Source organism: Piliocolobus tephrosceles, chromosome 9 (genome assembly GCF_002776525.5).
Source record: "Piliocolobus tephrosceles isolate RC106 chromosome 9, ASM277652v3, whole genome shotgun sequence".
NCBI lineage: Eukaryota > Metazoa > Chordata > Mammalia > Primates > Cercopithecidae > Piliocolobus > Piliocolobus tephrosceles.
The window spans coordinates 125,570,983-125,596,156 of NC_045442.1; the positions used below are offsets into that span (position 1 = coordinate 125,570,983).

Consider the following 25,174-nt stretch of genomic DNA (forward strand, 5'->3'; position numbering starts at 1 on the left):
CAAATACTTTTAAACTAGGAGATATTCAAAGGACCCACACACTACAGGTTTTGAAATGCAAGAGTTTTGGAGGAGACATACCCCTACTCCCTCTTTTTGTTCTGGGTTTAGGATAGAGACCATGGTTCGGATCTCTGTTTGTCCATCTCTGACCGAAGGGCTGGGTCACAGCCAAGTGACTCCGAGCCAAATGCTGGCAGTCGATGGCAGTAAGATGCTTCCGCTTAAACCGTCTCACTGTTTCATACCAGCAGGTAGAAGAAAGGGGATATTCATTAGTTATTGCCGATTCTGCAAGCTAGCCAACACATTACACTCACGTTTCTGCATAGTGACACAATTTTGTCAACACCCCAGCCAACCCTTCCCCCTTCCCCTTGCCCACCAACTTTGTCCTTTCCGTTTCTTAGCATTTTTCTTCCTTAGAATTGAAGAATCCTAAGTGACATTTTAAGATCTTAAGTTTTTTTTTCTACTTATACTTTCTAGAAGCTTTGGTCATGAAATGCTCATTTAAGAAAAAGTTGTGGCTGGGTGCACTGGCTCACACCTATAATCCCAGAACTTTGGGAGGCGGAGGTGGGTGGATCACTTGAGGCCAGGAGTTGGAGATCAGCCTGGCCAACGTGGCAAAACCCTCTCTCTACTAAAAATACAAAAATTAGCTGGGCCTTGTGGTGCAGGCCTGCACTGCTAGCTACTCAGGAGGCTGAGGCAAAACAGTAGCTTGAACCCAAGAGGTGGAGGTTGCAGTGAGCCAAGATCGCACCACTGCACTGCAATCTGGGCAACACAGCAAAAAAAGAAGTTGTCATTAGTGGATATACTGAGGTCTGGCATCTTTTCATTAACTTTATCCAGGCCATTTATTTTTTTTTTATAATAATCAAAAGTATTTAAGAATAGGCTATTTTTTGTTAATAACAAAAAACTTTTATAACTTTTTTTGTTAAATTGTTAAAATTTTTTAATTATAGTAAAAAGCACATAACACGAAAAGCACATAACTAGAAGCAAAACATCGTGATAATACAGGCTGCAATCTCCCTGAGAGAAGGACCAAAGGGCACACATCTCTCAGCCCCCGAGCACCTCAGTATTGAGAACAGACTTGAAATGACAGCAGCGACTCCCCCAGTCCCAAATGCAAGAGAAGCCAATTCCTTTCCAGGACCTTTAGAGGAGAAAACTTCGTATCTTCCCTTAGCAAAACACTACAGCAGCAATTGCGCCTAGAATTTTGTTTCAACAGTACTGAAATACTTGGTTTTGTATTACTCATCTTATTTCAGGTAATTCTTGTCCATGTGTAACCAAGATTCTCCATGCTTCTGCATCTGTTGCTGCATGTAAGATCTAGCTACCTCCTTATGGCATTAAACACTAAAATATAAAGATGCACTTCTTAAAAACAAGAATTAGGCCAGGTGCGGTGGCTCATGCCTATAAGCCCAGCACTTTGAGAGGCCAAGGCAGGTGGTTCACTTGAGGTCTAGAGTTCATGACCAGACTGGCAAGACGGTGAAACCCCATCTATACTAATAATATAAAAATCAGCCAGGTGTGGTGCCAGGCACCTGTAACCCCAGCTGTTCAGGAGGCTGAGGCCCAAGAACACTTGAACCCGGGAGGTGGAGGCTGCAGTGACCCAAGATTGTGCCACTGCACTCCAGCCTGGACGACAGAGTAAAACCCTATCTCAAAAAAAAAAAAAAAAAAGAATTAAAGTTAGCCTTTATAGGAGATGGTCAAAAGAGAATAAAATCAGGTTCTATCAGTATCATATTTTCACAGGTCCTAAAAATACTCCACTAGGCTGGGCGCAGTGTCTCACACCTGTAATCCCAGCACTTTGGGAGGCTGAGGCGGGTGGATCACCTGACATCAGGAGTTCAAGACCAGCCTGGCCAACATAGTGAAACCCTGTCTCTATTAAAAATAGAAAAAATTAGCTGGACATGGTGGCATGCGCCCAGGAGGCTGAGGCAGGAGAATCGCTTGAACGCGGAAGGCAGAGGTTGCAGTGAGCCAAGGTCATGCCATTGCACTCCAGCCGGGGCAACAAGAGCAAAACTCCGTTTCAAAAAAAAAAAAAAAGAATACTCCACCACTAAACTATGGTATCAAATGCCAGAATCTCACTCAACATTTCTTTTCTTTTTTCTTTTTTTGAAACAGAATCTCCCTCTGTTGCTTAGGGTGGACTGCAGTGACACAATCTTGGCTCACTGCAACCTTCACCTCTTAGGTTCAAGCGATCTTCTTGCCCCAGCCTCCCAAGCAGCTGGGACTACAGGCCCCCGCCACCACACCCAGCTAACTTTTGTCTCTTTAGTAGAGACGGGGTTTTACCATGTTGGCCAGGCTGGTCTCAAACTCCTGGCCTCAAGTGATCCGCCCACCTCGCCTCTCAAAGTGCTAGGATTACAGATGTGAGCCACTGTGCCCAGCTCAACATTTCCTTTAAGCTTGAAAATACATAAAACCAAGACCCCAGTGAGTTTAGTTGATATCGTTTACAATATTTTCTCATTATTCCTCCCTAGCTAATTCAGAAATCACACGTCCAAATTTCAGTTAACTTTTTCAAGGTTTAATACCAGCTTTTTTAAAAAAAAAAACTTCATATTTTAAGACTTTTCCAAAATCAATTCAACACACAAAACCAGTTCTGCGAGCCCCTCGGAAAGGATGCTGGAGATCTTCTAACTACCTGACCTTAGAAGCTGGGTGCAACTCCACGAGTGTCAGGCCCCAGCACTCACAAATGCGCTCACTCTCACGAAGCAGCACAGCACAGCGCAGTGAGTGGGCGGAGGGCCTGGCAAGAGAGCTGGGCTGGCGCCCTCAGCTGGCCACTTGCTAGCTCTATGGCTTCAGGGCACCTCAGGTCTCTAAGTCTGACAGGTCTACGGTCACCCCACCCTGAACGTGCCCGATCTCATCTAAGTCTGAGAGGTGTCACCAGGAACAGATGAGAAAAAATGCTCAAAACTGTCTGTCAAATTATCCAACTACAGGCACACAAACTTACCTATTTCCTCTATTTAATGAGGTTTATGTGAGTAGCTTGCATAAGACGTTGAAATATCTTTCAAATTATAAAGATGCCGCCTAATGGCAAAGCAGGAAGTGTATTAGCAGCCCAATTACAGCCAATTCTGTATTACTGGAAATACCCTTCTAAACTAACCAGTAACATGGCTCGCTTATTATGAACAGAAAACCAAACACCCCCTCCACTTTGATGGTTTTGTGCTGGTTTGTGCTGGTTCTGTAATGTTGCTGACCAGTTTATCTAGGGTAAAACAACAACAAATCATCTTATTCACACAGTAACAAAGTATGAATGTGAAGTTTTTCTACATTAAAAACTAAATTCGAAGTTTTCTACATTGGAAAGAAAACATAAAGTCTTATTGTTCTCTTTTTAAAAAATAAGACATGAAATTTTATTTCCTCTGTTCAAAACCCTTCGTATTACAAATATATCCCAAGGACTATTTTGCCTGAATGGGGACCTCTGGGCATATCGGCAAAAGAAATACGGGAGAGCAGCAACATGGCTTCTAGAACACCCGAAAATCCTGGGTGAGGTGTCCCGCACACGGCTCAACAGCAGGAGTGGCTGCAGGATTCCCGGCAGCAAATTCACAGGCCCTACAGATCCAAGAGAGTGGACTCATGCCTGCTTTTCTCTCTCCTCAAACTGTCCCAATTGCTTCAGAGCTGGTCAGTACGGTATCTATAATTAGAACCGGAGACACTATGCATCCTGCTGAAGGGTAAGGAAAAAAGGAAAAAATAAAATAAAATAAATAACTGGAGATACTCACTAAAGAAAGTTACCAATAGTGAATATCTCACTTAAATAGGAGGTGAACATCTACTGCCAAACTGGCCTGGAGAGGAAAAGCTTTCATGGATAAAATCATAAAGGAAAAAAAAAAATCACACAGCAGCAAGATCAACATCAAACCACTCAAATCTGAGACTCGGGACCTCAGGCCAGCTGCAGGCCTGCTTAGCTGAATGGTGTGTCAGGTCCCAGAAGGCTTCTGAAAGTCAATGAAAAGGCACATAATCGCGAGAGAATTAGGCTCAGTTGAAGGGTCTGACGCCCACCCAAATCTATGATGGCCTTCTACATTTGGCTTTTGGAAATAGCTACAAACAGAGCCTGGCAGATTTGTACAGAAGAGGTACTTACACATGCAGGGTGAACCCTGCAACGTTTTTCGTGAAGTATGTAAGAATGGCTTTATTGAAGCGTTCTGCAGCCACCTCACTGTAACAACAGTGCATTGATAATGACCATCAACTATATGGAGATGTCTCAATCAAATGCCTGAGAGTCAATAAGACAGTACGTGTCGCATGCCCCAAGGTAAGCAGCTAGCCCACCTTGTTCACTGCCGTAACTCTGTATGTAGACAGCGTGGAGCCAGACACATAGTCTGTGCCATGGATTCAATGTTCATGTTCCTGAAAATTCACACACTGAAATCCTCACCCCCAAGGTGATGGCATGAAGAGGTGGGGCTCTGGGCCAGGCATGGTGGCTCACGCCTGTAATCCCAGCACTTTGAGAGGCCAAGGCAGGTGGATCACTTGAGGTCAAGAGTTCAAGACCAGCCTGGCAACATGGTGAAACCCCATCTTTACTAAAAATATAAAAATTAGCCAGGTGTGGTGTCAGGCACCTGTAACCCCAGCTACTCAGGAGGCTGAGGCCCAAGAATCACTTGAATCTGGGAGGTGGAGGCTGCAGTGACCCAAGATTGTGCCACTGCACTCCATCCTAGGCAATGGGGAGAGACTGTGTCTCAAAAAAAAAAAAAAAAAGTGGGATTCTAGGAAGTGATAAGGTCACGAGGGTGAAGTCCCCACAAACGGGATTAGTGCCCTTATAAGAGAGGTCCCAGAGAGCTCCCTTACTCCTGCCAACATATGAGCACACATAGAGAAGGTGCCGTCTATGAACCAGGAAGCAGCCCTCACCAGACACCAAATCTGCTGGCACCTTGATCTTGGACTTCCAGCCTCCACATCTGTGAGAGACAGACTTCCGCTTATAAGCGGCCCAGTTATGGTATTTTGTTATACCAGCCCGAATGGACTGAGGCAGCACACGTTCTGTGAATACTGAGAGGGTCAAGGAGGGTGAGGAGAGTTCAGTTGGGAGGTCCAGGAGCCTATACTCTAATCCCTAGGCATATATTGTAGAACTGCTCCCACAGGGAGACCTCACTGGTACCTCACAACAGACTGATGACAGAACATCAAAAATGTTCAGTCCCAAAAGGAACTGCTTTGGAAAAGGTAATATGAACAGGATAGATTTTTACTTTATGTATTTATCTCAGAAAATACATCTGAATCCAAAATGCTTGTTGCAAAGTTTAAGTGTTTGCAAAAATCCAACAAAGACACAGGAGTAACAGAAAGCGCTAATGGGAGTGCTGGAACACTGTGTTCTGCTTCGAGGGAGTTCCAGTATATTCCAGTATGTTCTGGCATGAAGCCACCCTGGGAGGAGTTAAGGATCAGCCCTGGGGAGGGGCTCTTAGACTGGCGATGTGGCCTCTGTGCACTAAGATGAGTAACCTATATCACATATCTGGAATGGCGTTACCAGCCATAGCTTGGCTGGGGGAAGAGCTGGTACTTTCATTGGATTTTTATTAACACTTTTATTGGATCCCCCACCCCTTGGACTTATTGGATATATGTATCAAAAATCACTTTACTGACGTCAGCTGGAGGTCAGGAAAACTAAACTGTATCTCTGGTCTGAGAGACAGGTGCTGTGATGCCCTGAACTGGGAGCCAGGAGCCCTGTGTTCACCTCCTGCGCAAGAGCCCTGTGTCCAAAGTCCAACTCCTCTGCAATTACAGGCATTACACTGAATGTTCCCTTAAAGCCCCTCCGAGGCTGTGGGGTGCAGGAGAAGACCCACACTTGGTAGGTATATTCATTGCCAACGCCTTGCTTATGAAAATGAGGATTATAATAACCTGCCACGCTGAATTCAGAGAATGAGACAATATATATGTAAGTACTCGAGCCACTCACATTGAGGGTGACAACACCTATCTCTAAATCTATGTCAACACCTAGCAACAGAAGCGTCAGAAGAAATGTGTGACTACCACACCAATCTGAGTGTCTCCTAAAAGGCACATCAGTTTTGTGTTACAGCATTAATGTTCTTGCTAAATGGTTAAAAATAAAACCAAAACACTACACTAGAATTCTAATCACCCTTCTATTCTGTTCTTACTAATATACCTTTTTAAAAAGCAGTTCAAAAATAACTTCATCAAAATAAAGATGCTCAAATGCTACCTCTTCCATAAAAATCCTCCTTCCCTGAGTCACCCAAAGCTCATGGTATGCCTCCCTCCCTACATAGCAAGTGCACTTTACACCTCCCATAAAGGGCATTTACTGTTAGAAGCTGCTTGTGATTCTTTAGGGAGTGAAGTTATCTGTTGTGAACAACCACAGATAAAGGGAAGCTGTGTCTAAACTAGGGGTTCTTATGGGTGCAGAGAGATTAGAATCACTTATGGGGCTTTGCAAACTCTACAAGGCCCCCAGAGTTGCTGAAATTGGTCTCCTACACACCAAACTGGGCATCTGTGCCCCACCCTTGGACACTGTCTTCTACAATTACCAACAGAAATGTGTTAGAGCCCTCAGGTGTCAGGGCAGAAAAACCAGAATGTACACAAACCATTTTGCCAAACGAATATTCCCCAGGCTTAAGTAAGCTCATTCCCACACTGCCTTTTCTGTGACGGCTTTCTAACTGTGTGACTTCTCTGTCCTCCACCCCAGGGGTCCCCATTCTAGGAGCCACCTCTCTTTGTTAATCCTCAGCTTTTAGCCCTATCTCAGCAATTCCTGGCCTTTGCTGACTTGGAAGTAGTCAGATCTGGAGTTAAGCCTTCCACCATCCCTCAAATCTCTTCACCTTGATGACAGCCTATCCCCTTCCAGCCCACTCTAACCCACTCCACGCCCTGGTGAGGTCCCCAATGGAGAGGAGACCCTTATCAGTCTCCCCTGAATGAGTCCTTACATGAACTCTACTACTGGGAACTAAAAAGAAGGGACCACATCTATCCCCTCATCCCTCAAAGTGCACAACGGGGAAACAAGAGACACTCCCACACTCGCGGAATGAGAACTGTGTGTCTGCCACTCCTCTCCTATGCTTTCATTTGCCTGGCTTCTTTTTTTAATCGTCTTTATTGAAAACAACTTACAAAACAAGTCACAGAAAGTGAAACTGAGTGTTTCAGGTTTTGCTGCAAAGAATGTTGTTGCTCTTCTCCCTGAGCACACAGCCAGGCTATACTTCCCAGTCCTGTGCGCAGGTGGATGTTGCCTTACTGCTGGCTGCCAGCCAATGCAGTGGTAACAGCAGCAGTGCACACCTCTTCCAGACCTGCCCTTCACTCTTCTCCTCTTCCTCTTAACTGGGAAGCTGATTCCCAGGACATCCTTAGAAGCCAGGTATTCGAAATAGAAGAGCCTCCAGCAGCCTCAATCCTCAGACTACTGCTTTAAAGAGAACCCTCCCCACACCTACACACTCCAACCACCACCATGACCTGCAGCTTCCTTAGATTGCTATGGGATTGAAAAATAAACTTCTACTGTGAGGCCGTTACATGTCTGGATCTATTTGTTAATGCAGCAAAGCTTACCCTAACCATTCAGGATCATTTGAAATGGATACCAAATAATTTCCTTTCTTCCCCTACCTTTACTAGTCAGCATTCATACCAAAAGGTCCTTTAAAACTTACAGGTTACAGACCTAAATGGACAAGATGAAGACAATAAGTACCTAGAATTCCTGGAAGGAAAAAATTGTTATTAAACAATTGCTTTTGAAAAAAAAAATCAATTTGACTCTCTAGTACAAGATACCTGACTGCAGAAACTGCTATAATACCATACCCAACTTTAACAAATATCCACAGAGGGCAGTTTTGCCCTCTGGACAATTTCAGAGTCAGCTAACCACCCTGGTCAGTTTCCCACACGCCTCTTACTTTCAGGGTGCTCTGTGAAGATCAGCAAGTGGGCCTGGCATCTCCTGTGGAGATGGCCCAGGGGTCCTGCAATGTAGCCCATTATCACAATGACTCAGGCACTCCACAGGTCCAATGGTAGCCTGGGAAATGGGAATGGCCCAATTTCAACAGTTAACTGTGTTCTCTCTCAACTCCAGCACCATAAAAGTATTCACTCAAGCCAGGAAGTACTTCGCAGGAATAAAACCACCCCACGCATCCGAGATACTGGTAACAATTCTTTGGCTAAGCGTGCATTTAACATGTCTTACACAAATCATTGTTTTCATATGATTGCATTGTATTACATATTATATTAATAACAATTATTTGTATAAGTCTGTAATACGTCTTTCATCCCAGACCAAAAGCTCTCTGTTCTAGTGGGAAGGAGTAGAGAGGTACTTACACCCAGCATGCAACACATATTGCTTCATAAATAATTGCTGATTAAACGAATAAATGCACAGCTGCAGCACTTCTTCTACAGTGTAGGCTGTCTTCCTTGGTTTTGAAGCTCTCCACTATCCGATAGCTCCTAAGTGCTTTACAGCTTTTGCAGTTCTTTCCTATATTCTCATTTGAGCCTCAAAGCAATCCTATAATTGTGCCATGATTAAACTGGGGATCCGGGAGGACTCGCCTGAATTCACCTCGCAGCTCATGAGTGACGGCGCCAACACAAGAACCCAGGTCTCCTGACTCCCCCAGTCCAGTGCACTTCCTACTGTGACATTCTTCTCTCTGCATCTAGAAACCTTGAAAGCAGCTTCTGAAAACCTCAAGTTTAATTTCCATATTACATTTTTTTAAAATCATTGTGAAATGTCAGAACCAAAGAAATTGAAAAGTATTTGGAAAACATAACTATAAGGAAAATACCACTAAATGCCACAGACCCGAAATGGAAAAACTTCAAAATATTGTGTCCCCATTAGCTCTAAAAGAAACAAATGCAGAAAGCAAGCAAAACAGAGCTCCAGCTCCTTTCCCGGGTATTCACTGACGCACAGCCAGGCTACCACAGCCTGCTTCTCCAGAAATCCAAAAGTTCCCAGGTAGTAAGCTCAATCTCCCCGGGACCCTCTCACATCTGAGACACCTATGACTCCCTTGGAGACAGCACTCGTGTATGACAGCCAACAAGGATGGGCTGGGCTTTCCAGTCTATGCTTTTCCTAAGGAAAGGAAGGAATGTTTGAAAAACAAGAGAAAGATCACTATTTATGGTCTAGAATATAATTTTATATATTTGAAGGGTTTTTTTCTACAGTCAGTTCATTCCACAACTACTTTTACGTATCTGCTACGTCTCAGATTCATTATAAACTCCGTGAGGGCTTTGTCTTGTGGCATCCTTGGGGTTAAATGCTATTTTAGACATTAGTGATACGGAAGTGAATAAGCCTACCCATAAGGCAGCTACCAAAACAAACACAAGTTACCAAACATCAAGCAATATAACAACTACATAAATGCACGAATGAAGTGTTGTGATAGTAAAGAAGTGTAAACAGAGTCAGGCAAGTTGAAAAAGGCTTTATGAAGAGTTGAGCCTTGAAAGAATTGTGGGATTCAGTACGGCGGAAGAAAACAATGTGTGCAAAAATACAGAGGCATGTGGCAGGAAAGCTGGGCTTCATCAAAACAAGAGGTTCCCTGATGAGGAATGACAGGAGACAAGGCTGGAAAAGGAATCTGGAGCCACAGACTACAAAAGTCCTTACACATAATGATAAAGAAACTGGGCTTCAAAAAAAGAAATTGGACTTTATCAGGTAAGGGCTTCAAGATATCATCCAATTTTTTTTTTTTTTTTTTTTTTTTGAGACGGAGTCTCTGTCTGTGGTCCAGGCTGGGGTGCAGTGGCACAATCTCGACTCACTGCAACCTCTGCCTCCCAGCTTCAAGTGATTCTCCTGCCTCGGCCTCCCAAGTAGCTGCAACTACAGGTGCACGCCGCCACACCCGGCTAAATTTTTGTATTTTAGTAGAGATATGGTTTCACCGTGTTGCCCAGGCAGGTCTAAAACTCCTGAGCTCAGGCAATCCACCCGCCTTGGCCTCCCAAAGTGGTAGGATTACAGGCGTCAGCCACCACACCCGGCCTCATCCAATTTTTAAAGCAGGGTCATTACACAATCACATTTACACTTTAGGGCAGTGACTTGGGGAAGAGGATAGAAGGTGGAGAGACATGGAGCTTGTCAGGAAAACAAGTCAGAAAGCCACCATACCAACCTATGTGAGAGCTGGCAAAGGCCTGAGAGCAGCAGACCTTGGGCAGAGGACAGGTGAGTAAGAACATAGCTTTGTTTGACAAGACTGAAAGAGAAAGATAAAAGATAAAAAGCAACAAGGATAACTGGCATTTCTAGTAGAACGTTAAAAGAGATGTTAATGTCATTAACCATGTTAAGGAATAAAAGATAAACAGTATTTGTGTTTTAATCACCTTTTCCCCCCGGAGTGAGAGGGAGGTCGAAAGTCCCAGTTTTAAAAATAATTTTTTGTTTTAAGTTATCTGTGGAATACCATGTTTATGCTCCAGGAGGTCCTCTGAAATCTGAGATTGGTCTTCAAAAGGCATGTGAATGACAGTTACAGATAGAAGATTTGAGATGCTTTCTAAAAGTAGGTAATTTCACAGCCAGAAAGGCAAAGACGGAATCCAAATTCAGTTTCCAAATAAAATCAGCCTACAAGGGATAGAGGAATGAGACAAGCAGAGAAAAGATGATGGCAACAAACCCAAAATTGGAATTCTAAATCTAATACCAATAGTGGTGTCCACACACACTCACAAATCAGGAAACCTGTCAAATGATCAGTGTACCAATGGGCATGCTGAATAGCACACTCATGAAAAACAACAGGCGGAAAAGGAAAGACAGCCAGGGAGCAAGTCAGTGCCAATGACGATTATGTGTGTTGTGACAGTAAAGGCCAGACCACAACCTCCAAAAGCCTGCACAAAAGAAATGAGCAGCCCAACCGGAAAACAGCAAGACCCAGGAAACAGCTCCATCCATTAGCTTACTGTTCAGATCCCACCCCTCTAGACCAAGCTTTTGCCCCAGAAAATCACGGGAGTTGCGGGACAGATTCATATACATTATCATTTAGTTATCCAAAGGGGAATACAGACCAAAATAAGTTCATAGAGAAGACAGAAGAGGCAAACTGAATGTGCAACACCAATGAAGTAACCAATTATCCTGGGTTCAAATATTCCAACCAGGCATGGTGGCTCACGTCTGTAATCCCAGCATTTGGGAGACTGAGCTGGGTGAATCACTTGAGGCCAGGAGTTTAAAGACCAGCCTGGCCAACACGGTGAAACCCCGTCTCTACTAAAAATACAAAAAAATCAGCCAAGCATGGTGGCACACGCCTATAATCCCAGCTACTCGGGAGGTTAAGGCAGGAGAATCACTTGAACCCAGGAGGCGGAGGTTGCAGTAAGCTGAGATCGTGCCACTGCACTCCAGCATGAGCAACAGAGCAAGACTCTGTCTCAAAAATATATATATATTCCAACCTATTGTGAACCCATGTGTCCCAATTATGTTTAAAAAACAGGGAAACTAAAGACATAATGCAAGAGAAGATAAGAGTCATCTGAAACTGGGAGGGTAATGGGGATAAAAGCAAAAAAGTATGAAACTACCAGATGCCTCAACTTCCAATTTGCACTAACTTCAACGGCAGCAGTCAGCACATTGCTTTGCATGCCACACTTTTGTGCATTTCAAACAACTTTTATGCTTTTTTTTTTTTTTTTTGAGTGACAAGACACGATAGAACAATAACCTCAGCAAAGCTGACACTTGGACTAGTTCTGTCTCCAGCGGCTTATCCACATCACTCTTACCTTAACCAAACTCAATTAGCTCAGGAGTAAAACGGACTTATCTTCATGGGCCCATTCCAGAAGTCTTTTCATTTATCTCCGCTCATTTTACCACAGGGGCAGACGCTGGCAGACACTCACCACATGCTACCATCCTGCCTTCCAGAGGACTTTATTACCTATAATTCTGTAAGAAAGTCACTGACTTCGTTAGGCCTCCACTTCCCCACCAGTAAAACCCTAGTGATGCCTTACAGGGTTGTCTTTGGACCACAAAGTGCAATAAAAAATGTAAACGGTACTCGTTTTTAGGCCTGGCAAATAGGAGCGACTCCCATTCTACTCCCTAAAGGTACTGAAAACACAGAGAGGTTAAGTGACTGGCACCTAATCAGATCGGGTAAGGAACCCAACACCTACTGATCTCTTCCAACACCCACAGCCTACCCAGCTCTCGCCGTGCCCTCCACCAGTGCCAGACCTCCCATATCGCCTTAGGCTTCCCATGCTCAGGTGAGGGACAGAGAGGCTACCGATGACACAGGGGCAGAGGGCAGCGAAAAATGACTTGCCCAAGGTCAAAACGTCACAGTAGACGGGAAAGCTGGCCTGCCAGCAGCCGAGGCCACGTCCTCGCGCGTGCCCCTCCAGCCCCGAGGACCCACACGCTGAGCCTCCCTGGCCTTGGGGGACAGCGCGGGGGCCGCTCCCGAACGAGCTCAGTGAGCGCCCTGGCCTCCCCCACGCACCCCTGCCATACCCTCCACCTGCCCACGGCCCGGGTGGCAGAGCCCCCACCCCCGCGCTTGCCCGAGCCCAGCCTCGCGCCCCCTGGACCCCCGCTGCCCCACCCCGGGCCCAGACACCCCGCGCAGGACACCGAAGGTTAAGTTTTCCACACGGTGGAGCCCCTCCCACACTCCCTGCCACGTCTGCTGCCTCACGCACTGTGGCGCTCCGGACCCGGGCCCCGCCGCCGCCGCCGCCGGGCCCGCGCCGCCGGCCGCCCAGCCCAGCGTACCCCAGCAGCTAGCTCCTCCTCTGGCCGGGACCTGGAACCCGAGACGCCCGCCGACTTCCTCCGCGAGCTCCGCCCCGCCGCAGCCCCGGGAAGCGCCCGCCGCCGGAGCCAGACAGACGGCCATTGTGACCAATCGGAACACGAGCTTGGAGGGGGCGTGCTGACGGACGGCCCCTAAGGCCAATCGAAATGCGCAATCGATGGGGGCGCGGCCACTGCTACCGGGCCACGCCCCATCTGCGCTTCCGCTCGGGCCGGGGCGGAGCGGAGAAACTTTCCCAGAGTTCCTTCGAGCTCCCCGGGTCCCCGCGGAGCGGCGGCTGTCCAGGGGCGGGGACGGGGGTGGAGCGCAGGAACGGTGGACCCAGCGGCTGGAGGCTAGGGCGGCCCTGGGGACGCGCGTGGGGCAGGTCACGCTTGGCCCGGCTGCCTCAGGAGCCACCCTGCCCGGCGCGGGGCGAGGCTGTGCGCGCCCTGCCGGACCCTCCGCTTCGGGTCTTTGCGGTGTAACGGCGCGTCCCACTCCCTCACGTGTTCAGTCCTGAATCGGCCGCCGCAGCTCCAGGACATCGGACGCGAGCGCTCTCGGATCCCCAGGCCCCTCCGCGCTCACCCCGGACCGCCCCGTCCCTGGGAAAAACCACCCCGTGCCCGGGACCGCGGCTTCTCCCATGCGGGGCAGGCCGGGGTTGTGAGGGGGCAGCCGGCCGGCGGACTAGGCCGGGGGCGTGAGGAGGCGGGTCTGCCGAGGACAAGGCCGGGGGCGTGAGAGGCGGTTCTGCCGGGTCCGGGGCACGCGGGGCGGGGCGCGCGGGGCAGGTTGCGCGAAGAGGCGGAAAGTCCCACTCGCCCTCGGCTTCTCCCTGCCCGGCCGCCGGTGTCCCGCCCGCCGTCGTCCCGCACAACCTAGCCCGACCCGCGGCGATGGCCCAGCCCGGGGACCCGCGGCGCCTCTGCAGGCTGGTGCAGGAGGGCCGGCTGCGCGCCCTGCAGGAGGAGCTGCAGGGGGCCGGGGGCTGCCCGGGGCTGGCCGGGGATACCCTCCTGCACTGCGCCGCGCGCCACGGGCATCGGGACGTGCTAGCCTATCTGGCTGAGGCCTGGGGCATGGACATCGAGGCCACCAATCGAGACTACAAGCGGCCTCTGCACGAGGCGGCCTCCATGGGCCACCGAGACTGTGTGCGCTACCTGCTGGGCCGGGGGGCAGCGGTCGACTGCCTGAAGAAGGCCGACTGGTAGGTGTGGAGACACCCAGCCTCCTCTCTACCCGCAGAGTCGTAGCAGGTTCCTTATGCTTCTCCGTCCCCTCGGACTCCATAGCTGTTTTCAGCTCCTAGTTCCCACCCCATGCCTGCTCAGCCGCAGGGACCTCCTGCCCAACTTTCCCTTAAAACGCAGTTGACCTGCAGAGTCTCTCCTTCTTGCCCTTGTTGGTTAACTGACCCGGCCCGTCACCTCCCTTTCTAGGGCACAGAATAGTGTAGAATATAACCAAACAGAATGTTACCAAACAATGAAGTGTGTGCACTATACAGATAGCTTATGGATGCGATGTTCTGGGGACATTTAGCTCAGTTACTTCTGCATCATCGCATGGTTTCAGTTGACATTGCTCCAATCAATATCCAGAATTCCTGAGTTATTCACGCACCTGTGTGTGTAGAGCACTGTGCAGCTGTATCACATACGTGCAGCCTTGGATAACCACCACAGTCAAACCACACCATCAACACAAGCCAATTGCATTTCGTTTGTTAGATTGACGCTGATTTTAGTACTCACTAGGTCAGGTTCGTTAGAGGGTGTGAACCTCTTTAGGAACATGGGGAAGTACATCTTCCCCACTGGGGCAGGGGAATAGACCTGGTTGTTTTGAGGGTTGTCTGTGGGTTTTCTGAGCTCTGCCCCAATTCACTGCTCTCCTGTGAACTAGCTCATAAGCAGCTTTGTCTCCCAGGCACCCTCTCCTTTAGGTACGCATTCGTTGCAATCATTTTCCCCTTATTATTTCTCCCAGGGTCCTCACAGAAGGCACAGAGGTCGCACTGGTCAAAGCTGTTTTCCTGCCTGCCAGACCCCCAACCCTCTAGGTTTCCCATCTGTGCCAAGGATGTGTGTGTTTTGAAGACCTGGCCCCTGGCTTCTAATGTCTTAGCTGCTTCCATCTGACAGCTTCTCCTGGTTGGCCTTAGGACTCCTCTGATGATGGCCTGCACAAGGAAGAACCTAGGGGTGATCCAGGAGCTGGTGGAACATGGCGCCAATCCACTCCTGAAGAACAAAGATGGCTGGAACAGTTTCCACATTGCCAGTCGAGAAGGTGACCCTCTGATCCTCCAGTACCTGCTCACTGTTTGCCCAGATGCCTGGAAGACAGAGAGCAAAATTAGAAGGACTCCTCTGCACACTGCAGGTACAGCCTACAGCTCTGCAGGCGTGCAGTACACACATGTGGCTGCTTCACCCAGCACTGCCCAACCTCATGTTGTTCAGCTTACCTTCTGGGGAAAGGAGGATTTTGGAAAACAGAAGGCAGAGAAGAACATCTGGGTGGGGGGGGGGGGGGGGGGGCGCAGGTGCAGTGGCTCACGCCTGTAATCCCAGCACTTTGGGATGCTGGAGGCAGGTGGATCACCTGAGGTCAGGAGTTCAAGACCAGTCTGGCCAACATGGTGAAACCCCATCTCTACTAAAAATACAAACAATTAGCCGGGCATGGTGGCGGCTCCCTGTAATCCCAGCTACTCGGGAGCTCCAGAGTCTGAGGCTGGAGAATAACTTGAACCCAGGAGGCAGAGGTTGTACTGAGCCAAGATTGCACTACATTACGCTACAGCCTGGGCAATAAGAACAAACCTGCGTCTCAAAAAAAAGAGCATTTAGGGGCCTTTTGGCATATAATAAATTTTTAAAACTAATGTAACTTGGCTAGCATGCTGTTGTATTAGTTTATTTTTCGTGTGTATCTGTGTTATCCTCCCTAGATTATTTGCCCATGAGCTGGTTCTATAGTACATAGTCTTTGACCTTGGGCAAGGAAATTAGTCTCTCTCTTGAGCAAGTTTCCTCATCCACCAAATGTCAGTGATGGTACGTCTCAGGGTTGTGGTAGAGTTTAAAGAGCGTGATGTATATAAATCCTTTAGAAGATGCTTGGCATATAGCACAAAGTAACTGGTTAGTGCTATTTTCTTTATCATGTTTACATCGTTACTCTTAAAGGCAGGAGGGAAATATATGTCCTCATAGCCTTAGTAACACCTACCATAGTGCTATACATTTAAATAAATATAGTACTCATAATTAAATGCCTTGGCCCAATAACATCTAATGTAAATTTGGGTTACAGTTTTTATTATTTGGAGTAGTGATTCTTAACTCTGAATTAGCTATTTGTAGATTATTTTAAATTAGTAAAAAGTTTCTATTTGCTCATTTGTTTGAAGAAAGTAAAAAGAAAAACAATTAGTAAAAAGTAAAACTACTGTAATTTCAGAAATTAGATAGTAAGGAGCTCAAGAGTCTAGATCAAAAAATTCAGAAAATAACTTGTAGCTTTCTAGATAGTACACTGATTAGGATACAGGGCTTTTAGTTTCTCTAAAAATCATCACTTGTGACATTTTATAGTGTTGCTTTTTGTTTTTTGTTTTTTGTTTTTTTTTTTTGACAGAGTCATGCTCTGTCGCCCAGGCTGGAATACAGTGGTGTGATCTCGGCTCACAGCAACCTCTGCCTCGTAGGTTCAAGTGATTCACGTGCCTCAGTCTCCCGAGTAGCTGGGATTACTGGCACATGCCACCATGCCCAGCTAATTTTCATATTTTTAGTAGAGACGGGGTTTAACCATGTTGGCCACGCTGGTCTCGAACTCCTGACCTCAGGTGATCCACCCACCTCGGCCTCCCAAAGTGCTGGGATTACAGGCATGAGCCACAGTTGGCAATTAGGGACCAAGGAATCCTTTCTAAAGCTTTGCAAGTAAGTAGAAAACTTTTTTTAGTTCATGAATTATTTGACCAGTTTCTCCCCTGGAGAAACAATCAGTACTCCATCATTCACCCAAAATAGTGGAAGACAAATAGTCATAACCTTTGAGTATAGTTACTTTTGATAGGGGAATTAAATCCAGGCTATTTTGTCATGGATTACTATTACAATATTTAGCATTTCCTGGGCAAAAATGGACTAGCCTTGGGGATCCGCAGCACAGAAGCAGAAGTTTAGGATTGAAAGTTTCCCGTGCAAGTGCATGTAAAGATAAGATAATCAAGTGTTGGCTGCATACATATAAAGTGAAAACATTATTGTTTACCACTTTATCCAGTTAAATATATATTTGTGTAGGGCGGTAACAGAGTACCCTATTTAATGACTTCTTCTTGTAAGCTATCACTAATAGAATGGGGCAGAGAGCAAAGTGAGGAGGCAGGAAATATTTTATGTGTGCACTAAAAAGCTCTAATTGTCAGCTTTCTCCTCCCAGCAATGCACGGCCATTTAGAGGCAGTCAAGGTGCTTCTTAAGAGGTAAGAACAATACAACAAGTTGGGGAAAATATTTGCTAACTATGACAAAGAGTTATTATCAGTGCTATATAAAGAGCTCAGACACATTTTTAAGAAAGAAATTAGGCTTTCAAAAGAAAAATAAACAAAAGACATAAGCAGATAAAGAATATAAAAAATAACAAAGATCTGGGAAAAATGTTTTCAGAGGCAAAATCATCCATTTTTCTATTTTATTCAACAAGCATTTATACATTCATTTAGCGCTTAATATAAAGTAAGCCCTGTACCAGGTGCAGGGGCCACAACAGAAACAAGAAACATGTAGTTTCTACCCTCCTGGAACTCACAGACTGGCAGGAAAGACAGACCATGAAGGAGTCCCGAAAGTCAAGTCCGGTGTGCATTACAAGGACTTGCAGGATCCCTACAGAACAAATAATGGGAAGACCCAATTTGCTTTAAGAGTAAAGAATCTCAGCGCCAGTGTTTAAGCTGTGACCTGAAGGAGAAAAAGAAATTAGCTGAAAGCGGGAGGCAAGGGAGTATTTCAGACAGCAATAACAGCACCCACGGTACTCCCAACCAGGAAAAAGTGTGGTAGATTGAAGAAACCGAAAGACGCCTAGAAGATGCTGAAGCCTGAACATTGAAGGAGAGGGTGAATGCTATCAGCCAATTGAGGATTTTCCCTTTTTTTTTTTTTTTTTTTTAAGTTTTTGAGATGGAGTTTCCCTCTTGTTACCCACGCTGGACTGCAGCGGCGCAATCTCAGCTCACTGCAACCTCCACCTCCCAGGCTCAAGTGATTGATTCTCCTGCCTCAACCTCTTAAGTAGCTGGGATTGCAGGTGCACGCCACCACACCCAGCTAATTTTTTATATTTTTGGTAGAGACAGGGTTTCACCATGTTGGCCAGGCTGGTCTTGAACTCCTGACCTCAGGTGATCCACCCACCTTGGTCTCCCAAAGTGCTGGGATTACAGTCGTGAGCCACCGTGCCCAGCTTGGACACAGATGTCTTAAATATTTTGGCTGTGGAATTGAGGGATGGGGGTCATCAATTGATCAGGAAGGATGAGGGAAAGGCAGTGGCAAGGGGTGACTTCAGGGCCTCTGGTGCAGGAAGCTGAAGAGACCAAGTGCTGTCAAATGGGATGGAGAAGGTTAGAGGAACAACGGGTCTGCTGGGGAAGACCATCATGCTCCTGAAGGCTTAGTGCTCAGTTCGGACACTGAGATGGGGGAGAATAGAGAGAGCTCCACGCTCACAGGCCATTTCCACACATGCAGTCCACCTGCAGATGATCAGGTGTCAACTGTCCCTTGGGTTTGAGGTGGTGAACTTTCTCAGCTCTTACTTGGGGTTTTGGCTCTAGGTGCCAATATGAACCAGACTACAGAGACAACTGTGGCGTCACCCCCTTGATGGATGCAATCCAGTGTGGTCACATCGATGTCGCTAGGCTGCTCCTTGATGAACATGGGGTATAAAAATGGTTGTGTTTTTATTCTTTTGGTTCTTCTTACAAATTTTAGGTCACAGGATAAACAGAGCACATCGTTGCTCAGATCCCAGGTTCCATTCCCCAGCCCCTCCAAACTCTCTCTGCGACTTGGTGACCTCTTTAAGCACCAGTGTTCCCATCTGTAAAATGGAGAGAAATTTAGTTTCTTCAGAAAGTTTTATGAGGATTAAATAATACAATGTACATAAAGCAGTTGGCAAAATATTCAGTAAATGGTAGCTGTTTTATAGCAATAATAACAACAAATTGTCTCTGCTGAGAGTGCTTTTGGCACCATAGCCTGGAACTTTGAATCATAACCATCTTTTTGATTAGAGAGCCCTTTTTTGAGAGCAGAGCACGATGGCTCGTGCCTGTAATCCCAGCACTTCGGGAGGCCAAAGTAGGTGGGTAACCTAAGGTCAGGAATTTGAAACTAGCCTGGCCAGCATGTTAAAACCCATCTCTACTGAAAATATAAAAATTAGCCAGGTGTAGTGGCACACACCTGAGGCGGAGGCAGGAGACTTGCTTGAACGAAGGAGATGGAGGTTGCAGTGAGCCAAGATCGCACCACTGCACTCCAGCCTGAGCAACAGAGTCAGACTTTGTCTCAAAAAAAAAGAGTCCTTTGAGAGTGAGACAAAGCCACATATCCTCCACCCAGAGAGCTATGCGCAAACAGCTCAGTTTTGCTGAAGCGCCAGCAGGTGCCCAGATCTAAGTTGCCCTGTTTCTTGTCTTTGACCTTTGCTCCTTTCTCTCCTCTGCCCACTAGGCTTGCCTTTCAGCAGAAGACAGCCTGGGGGCCCAGGCTCTGCACAGGGCAGCTGTCACAGGGCAGAACAAAGCCATCCGATTCTTGGTCTCTGAACTTGGTATCGATGTAGATGTGAGAGCCACGTCAACCCACCTCACAGCACTTCATTATGCAGCTAAGGTTTGTTACCTCTTATAACATTGTCCCAGCTTCCCCAAGGCTTGCCTTACTCCATTGATGGTAGCTCCGTAGCCTGGTTTATTTGACCCCATCTCTATGGACGAAATTGCCCATGATATTCTTCTGAAATGGTCAGGATTCTGAAGCACTTTATCTCTTTAAATAGAAACCTGACTTGAATTTGTTTCTAGGCAAAAACTTACTTTAAAAAAAACTTTTACTCCATAAAGTGCATCCCCCCTCACACACAGGTTTTTGTTTTCAGGAATAATGTTATTTGAAGCCATAAATACCCATTGTATGAAATTCTTGGCTCTCTGTTCTTATACTGGATTTCAGAAGTTAAGAACTCTTCAGCCAGGGCAAGAGAATTGCATTTACTAGGCTCTCTGGGGTGTGAAATATTGAAGATAAACATTTTCACTGGAAAAGTAGCTGTTTTAAATGCTAGGAGCATTTTGCATATTATCCTTAACATTATCTATTGGCTATGCCTTTACTTATTTTTTGTTTTTTTGTTTGTTTGTTTTTGTTTTTGTTTTGAGATGGAGTCTTGCTCTGTTGCCCAGGCTGGATTACAGGTGCATGCCACCATGCCCGGCTAATTTTTGTATTCTTAGTAGAGACGGAGTTTCACCATGTTGGCCAGGCTGGTCTTGAACTCTTGACCTCATGATCCACCCACCTCGGCCTCCCAAAGTGCTGGGATTACAGGTGTAAGCCACCACGCCCAGCCTACTTGTTTTTCTAATCAATTACATTCTCCTGCCTGATGTCCTGCTTTCGAGCAGCTGGGTAGATACCCATGGATGTGCTCTGTGGCCACAGGGTCCTCCCATAGGAAGAGTGAACCTGGAACCTTAATTGTAGTCTCATCACATAGTAGCAGACTAACTGGCTAGACAAAGAGTGTATAAATTATTTCATAGGCCGAGCGTGGTGACTCACTCCTGTAATCCCAGCACTTTGGGAGGCCGAGGCAGGTGGATCATGAGGTCAGGAGATCAAGACCATCCTGGCTAACATGGTGAAACTCTGTCTCTACTAAAAATACAAAAAATTAGCCGGACATGGTGACAGGTGCCTGTAGTCCCAGCTACTAGGGAGGCTGAGGCAGGAGAATGGCATGAACCTGGGAGAAGGAGCTTGCAGTGAGCCAAGATCGCGACCATTGCACACCAGCCTGGGCAACAGAGCAAGAAAAAAAAAAAGATCGAGACCATCCTGGCCAACATGGTGAAACCCTGTCTCTGTTAAAAAATACCAAAAAATTTAGGCTGGGTGTGGTGACGCACGCCAGTAGTCCCAACAACTCAGGAGGCTGAGGCAGAAGGATCACTTGAACCCAGGAGGCAGAGGTTGCAGTGAGCCAAGATCATGCCACTGCACGATGTTGCCCAGCCAGGCAACAGAGCAAGACTACATCTCAAATATATATATATATATATATATTTTATAAATAATATTTTTATTTTAAAAAATATAATAATTCCTACTAGCTGTAATAGGAATTCCCATTTATGAGAGGTTATGATCTTTTCTAGTTTGTCTGTGCCCTAAAGATTTTAACGAAGAGTGTATTTGCTTGGGAAATTTTAGAGTTTTGGGTTCTGTATAAATCACAAGATTTGTACTGCTCACAATGATGGAAACTAACTGCATTGGGTCAGTAATTTGGCCCACAGAGTTGATCATCTGTATTCTAATAATTAAATGTCACCAAAATATTTATTTAATGATTTATACTAGAATTGAGAATGATACACTGTCTTACTTTAGATATGAAAATTTGGCCAGGCACAGTGGCTCACACCTGTAATCCCAACACTTTGGGAGGCTGAGGCGGGAGGATCCTTTGAGTCCAGGAGTTTGTGATCAGTCTGGACAACATAGTGAGACCTTGTCTCTACAAAAAAAAAAAAAAGAATAAGGGAAAAAAAGATATGAAAATTCACTTTTAGCAGTTGACTGTTTTAGAAAAGGTACCTAATGTATGTTGGAGTCTGGGTTTAAAGTGTGAAAGGAAAATAAAAACTTCTGAAAGCTGAGTCATGCGGAAAGCTGCCTTTCCTTTTGTTCCTAAGCAGATAGCTACAGATAAAGGGTTAAATATTTCCACAGGTAGCTACTTTATATTCACCTTGTCTTATATAAAATGCCAATTTACTGAGCAGCAAGAGATATTTAATGTATCATTGCCTATTCCCCCTACCTACTCCTTTTATCCTGCAGTGTGGATTCAGTAATGTGACTGTACCCTCCCCTCCTTTTCACTCCAGCCCTCTTTTCCCCTTTAAATATTGAAGCCCTCAAAATCATCTTTGGAGAAAGACACAGATCTGTCTCTCGGGTATGTCCTTAACCTTGGCAAAATAAACTTCTAAATTGATTGAGACCTGTCTCAGATACTTTTTGGTTCGCAAAAGGTTTTCTTTTATCCTCCTCACAGTGATAACAAATTTGTTTCAATTCAGGAAGGACATACAAGTACAATTCAGACTCTCTTATCCTTGGGAGCTGACATCAATTCTAAAGATGAAAAAAATCGATCAGGTACCGTTTAATTTTATATATGCCTTGGAAATTAGTAAACTGAGTATAACCAATACACTTTTATATTTAAAACACTGATTTTAATGTTCTTCCTTTTTTTTTTTTTCTTTTTTTGTGGTGGTGGTGTTGAGACAGAGTTTCCCTCTGTTGCCCAGGCTGGAGTACAGTGGCACGCCATCCCAGCTCACTGCAACGTCCACCTCCTGGCTCAAGTGATTCTCATGCCTCAGCCTCCCGAGTAGCTGGAATTACAGGCATACACCACCATGCCTGGCCAATTTTTGTATTTTTAGTACAGACGGGGTTTCCCTGTGTTGGCCAGGCTGGTCTTGAACTCCTGACCTCAAACAATCTACCTGCCTTGGCCTCCCAAAGTGCTGGGATTACAGGCATGAGCCACCGCGACCAGCCTTAATGTTATTCTTCTAATAGCTCAACTACTTTTCATTAAAATATCTTTTTCTCTGTAAAGCCTTCATATAATTGTTGTTACTATAACAGTGATGATGACTGCCACTCATTACAACTGCTGTTGTTAACCTTTGTTATTATTTTAAACCATAATAATATATGCGTCATAAAAGCAGTTTCTTTCTAATTCATGATGACACCTGCTAGCCAGGTATTGTATCAGTTCTTCACAGGTCATCCATTTTGGAGTATATTTAGGAACTATATTCACTATGTTTTTTTTTTATTTAGAATATTCAGAAACATATTCTGAGAACAAATTCTTTAGACTTGGACTTTAAAATAAACCCTCTAACATTCTGTGAGCCAAAGACCATCTTGCAAGGGTTTAGTGGAATCTTTTTTTTTTTTTTTTTGAGACAAAGTCTTGCGCTGTTACGCAGTCGGGAGGGTAGTGGCATGATCTTGGCTCACTGCAACGTCTGCCTCCCAAGTTCAAGCCATTCTTCTGCCTCCCGAGTAGCTGGGACTACGGGTGCCCACCACCATGCCCAGCTAATTTTTGTATTTTTAGTAGAGACAAGGTTTCACCATGTTGGCCAGGCTGGTCTCAAACTCCTGACCTCAAGTGATCTGTCCACCTCATCCTCCCAAAGTGCAGGGATTATAGGCATGAGCCACTGCGCCTGGCCTAGTGAGATCTTTCTGATGCTTCAAAGACTTGCAGGTACCTACCTAGTCACTCTAGGGCTGGAAAGGGCAGCTGCTCTGCCCAGGAAGGGACACCACTTCTCTGCTGGAGAGAAGGCAGCAGAACCACCAGTGCCCCTGAACTCAGCACACCAGTAACCTCAGTGTTGATTTCTACACCCAGAGTGGGAAGCTTGTTCAATGGTGTTTTTTTGGTTACATGATTATTTGTGGTGATAGTTTTATTTACAAAGCAAATTCAATAAACCTTTTAGAAAGTTCTTTGTACCATTTAAAGTGTGTTTCCAGAGCATTCTGGAGTATGGAGAGGAGTCTCCTATATCTTGTTAACTTGCTCTGTTGCTTCTTGTTTTAGATCAGTTTCTTTTTCTTTTTCTTTTTTTTTTTGAGACAGTCTTGCTCTGTCACCCAGGCTGGAGTGCAGTGCTTACTGCAACCTCCACCTCCCAGGTTCAAGTGATTTTCCTCCCTCAGCCTCCTGAGTAGCTGGGATTACAGGCACGCACTACCACGCCTGGCTAATTTTTTAATTTTAGTAGAGATGTGGTTTCACCATGTTGGTCAGGCTGGTTTCACACTCTTGACCTCGTGATCTGCCCACCTCAGCCTCCCAAAGTGCTGGGATTACAGGCATGAGCCACCACGCCCGGCCTAGATCAATTTCTTAAATCCTCTCTAACTGGTTTTGTTATCTTTAAAACTATTTTCAACCCAATCAGGTTAAAAAGAAAAATATTTTGATCTAGTATAGGTGAAGTTGTGAAAATGAATTATGGAAGATATTGAAAGAATCGATATTTTTATTGGGCACTATCAACTCATGAGGTCAGTATTGCTCCAGGGGTTGTGTTTTTAAGTCCACATGATTTTTGTCACCCCTCAGCCCTGCATCTGGCCTGTGCAGGTCAGCATTTGGCCTGTGCCAAGTTTCTCCTACAGTCGGGACTGAAGGATTCTGAAGACGTCACGGGCACCCTGGCTCAGCAGCTCCCAAGGAGAGCAGATGTCCTTCAGGGCTCTGGCCGCAGCGCAATGACATAAGGATGTTTCCAAGAGGAGGCAGTAAAGCGCATGGTAATTCATACCCTGCTTCTTAAGTCAGTCACAGATTCAGCGAAACCAGTTGGAAGCCAGTTTTCCGTCTCCTCCGCTTCCTCCCTTCCCTCCTCCTGCATGTTCCACTCCTGCTGAGGAGTTCCCAGTGATCAGGGGGCTGAATTCCCAGCTCCATGGCAGGCACATTATGGAGTCCTGAGCACAGTCATAATCTTCCCGTAGTCCATATTTCACTGTTTGTATTCTTAAAGTAGAATAGATCATGTTTGTGAGATCAGACTGTGGGATCCTTAGAGAAGCACGTACTATGCATGAATATAATGAATATAATATAGTATGCACACTTTCACAAATATATGAAATATAATAACTGCTGCATGGTAAGGCTATGATAATAATAACAAAAATATCACATACATTGCTACTAGCTTGAGCCATAAAATGTAGTTGACCCGTTTAATTTCTTCCATCATAAACTTTTACTTGGCCATTACAATGGTTCACTTTTGGTTTTGTAGC

At 45.8% G+C, this 25,174-nt stretch overlaps 2 protein-coding genes across 12 annotated transcripts in view; one reads left to right on the top strand and one right to left on the bottom strand.

The window, feature by feature from the left end:
• FBH1 (F-box DNA helicase 1) overlaps positions 1 to 13,062 on the bottom strand; it is a 47,893-nt gene extending 34,831 nt beyond the window's left edge. The window contains exons 1-3 of one of the 8 annotated variants that reach the window (XM_023230552.1): positions 12,892 to 13,007; positions 11,965 to 12,130; positions 82 to 237 (exon numbers count right to left, since the gene is read on the bottom strand). Coding sequence is in view for 2 of the 8 variants with exons in the window: in XM_023230550.1 (XP_023086318.1) it covers positions 82 to 237; positions 7,777 to 7,792 (172 nt within the window). In the remaining 6 variants the exon portion in view is untranslated. Of the gene's footprint in view, positions 1 to 81; positions 238 to 7,776; positions 7,827 to 11,964; positions 12,620 to 12,891 lie in introns of those variants that run through there. The other 7 variants (XM_023230551.1, XM_023230557.1, XM_023230553.3 and 4 more) reach the window with 7 other exon arrangements.
• A 166-nt stretch (positions 13,063 to 13,228) lies between these two features.
• ANKRD16 (ankyrin repeat domain 16) overlaps positions 13,229 to 25,174 on the top strand; it is a 28,182-nt gene continuing 16,236 nt past the window's right edge. For 2 of the 4 annotated variants that reach the window (XM_023230569.1, XM_023230570.1), the window contains exons 1-7: positions 13,229 to 14,202; positions 15,160 to 15,380; positions 17,454 to 17,496; positions 18,856 to 18,964; positions 19,763 to 19,924; positions 22,399 to 22,477; positions 24,483 to 24,673. In XM_023230569.1, coding sequence (XP_023086337.1) covers positions 13,889 to 14,202; positions 15,160 to 15,380; positions 17,454 to 17,496; positions 18,856 to 18,964; positions 19,763 to 19,924; positions 22,399 to 22,477; positions 24,483 to 24,640 — 1,086 coding nt within the window. In that variant the 5' untranslated portion in view covers positions 13,229 to 13,888 and the 3' untranslated portion in view covers positions 24,641 to 24,673. Of the gene's footprint in view, positions 14,203 to 15,159; positions 15,381 to 17,453; positions 17,497 to 18,855; positions 18,965 to 19,762; positions 19,925 to 22,398; positions 22,478 to 24,482; positions 24,684 to 25,174 lie in introns of those variants that run through there. The other 2 variants (XM_023230568.1, XM_023230571.1) reach the window with 2 other exon arrangements.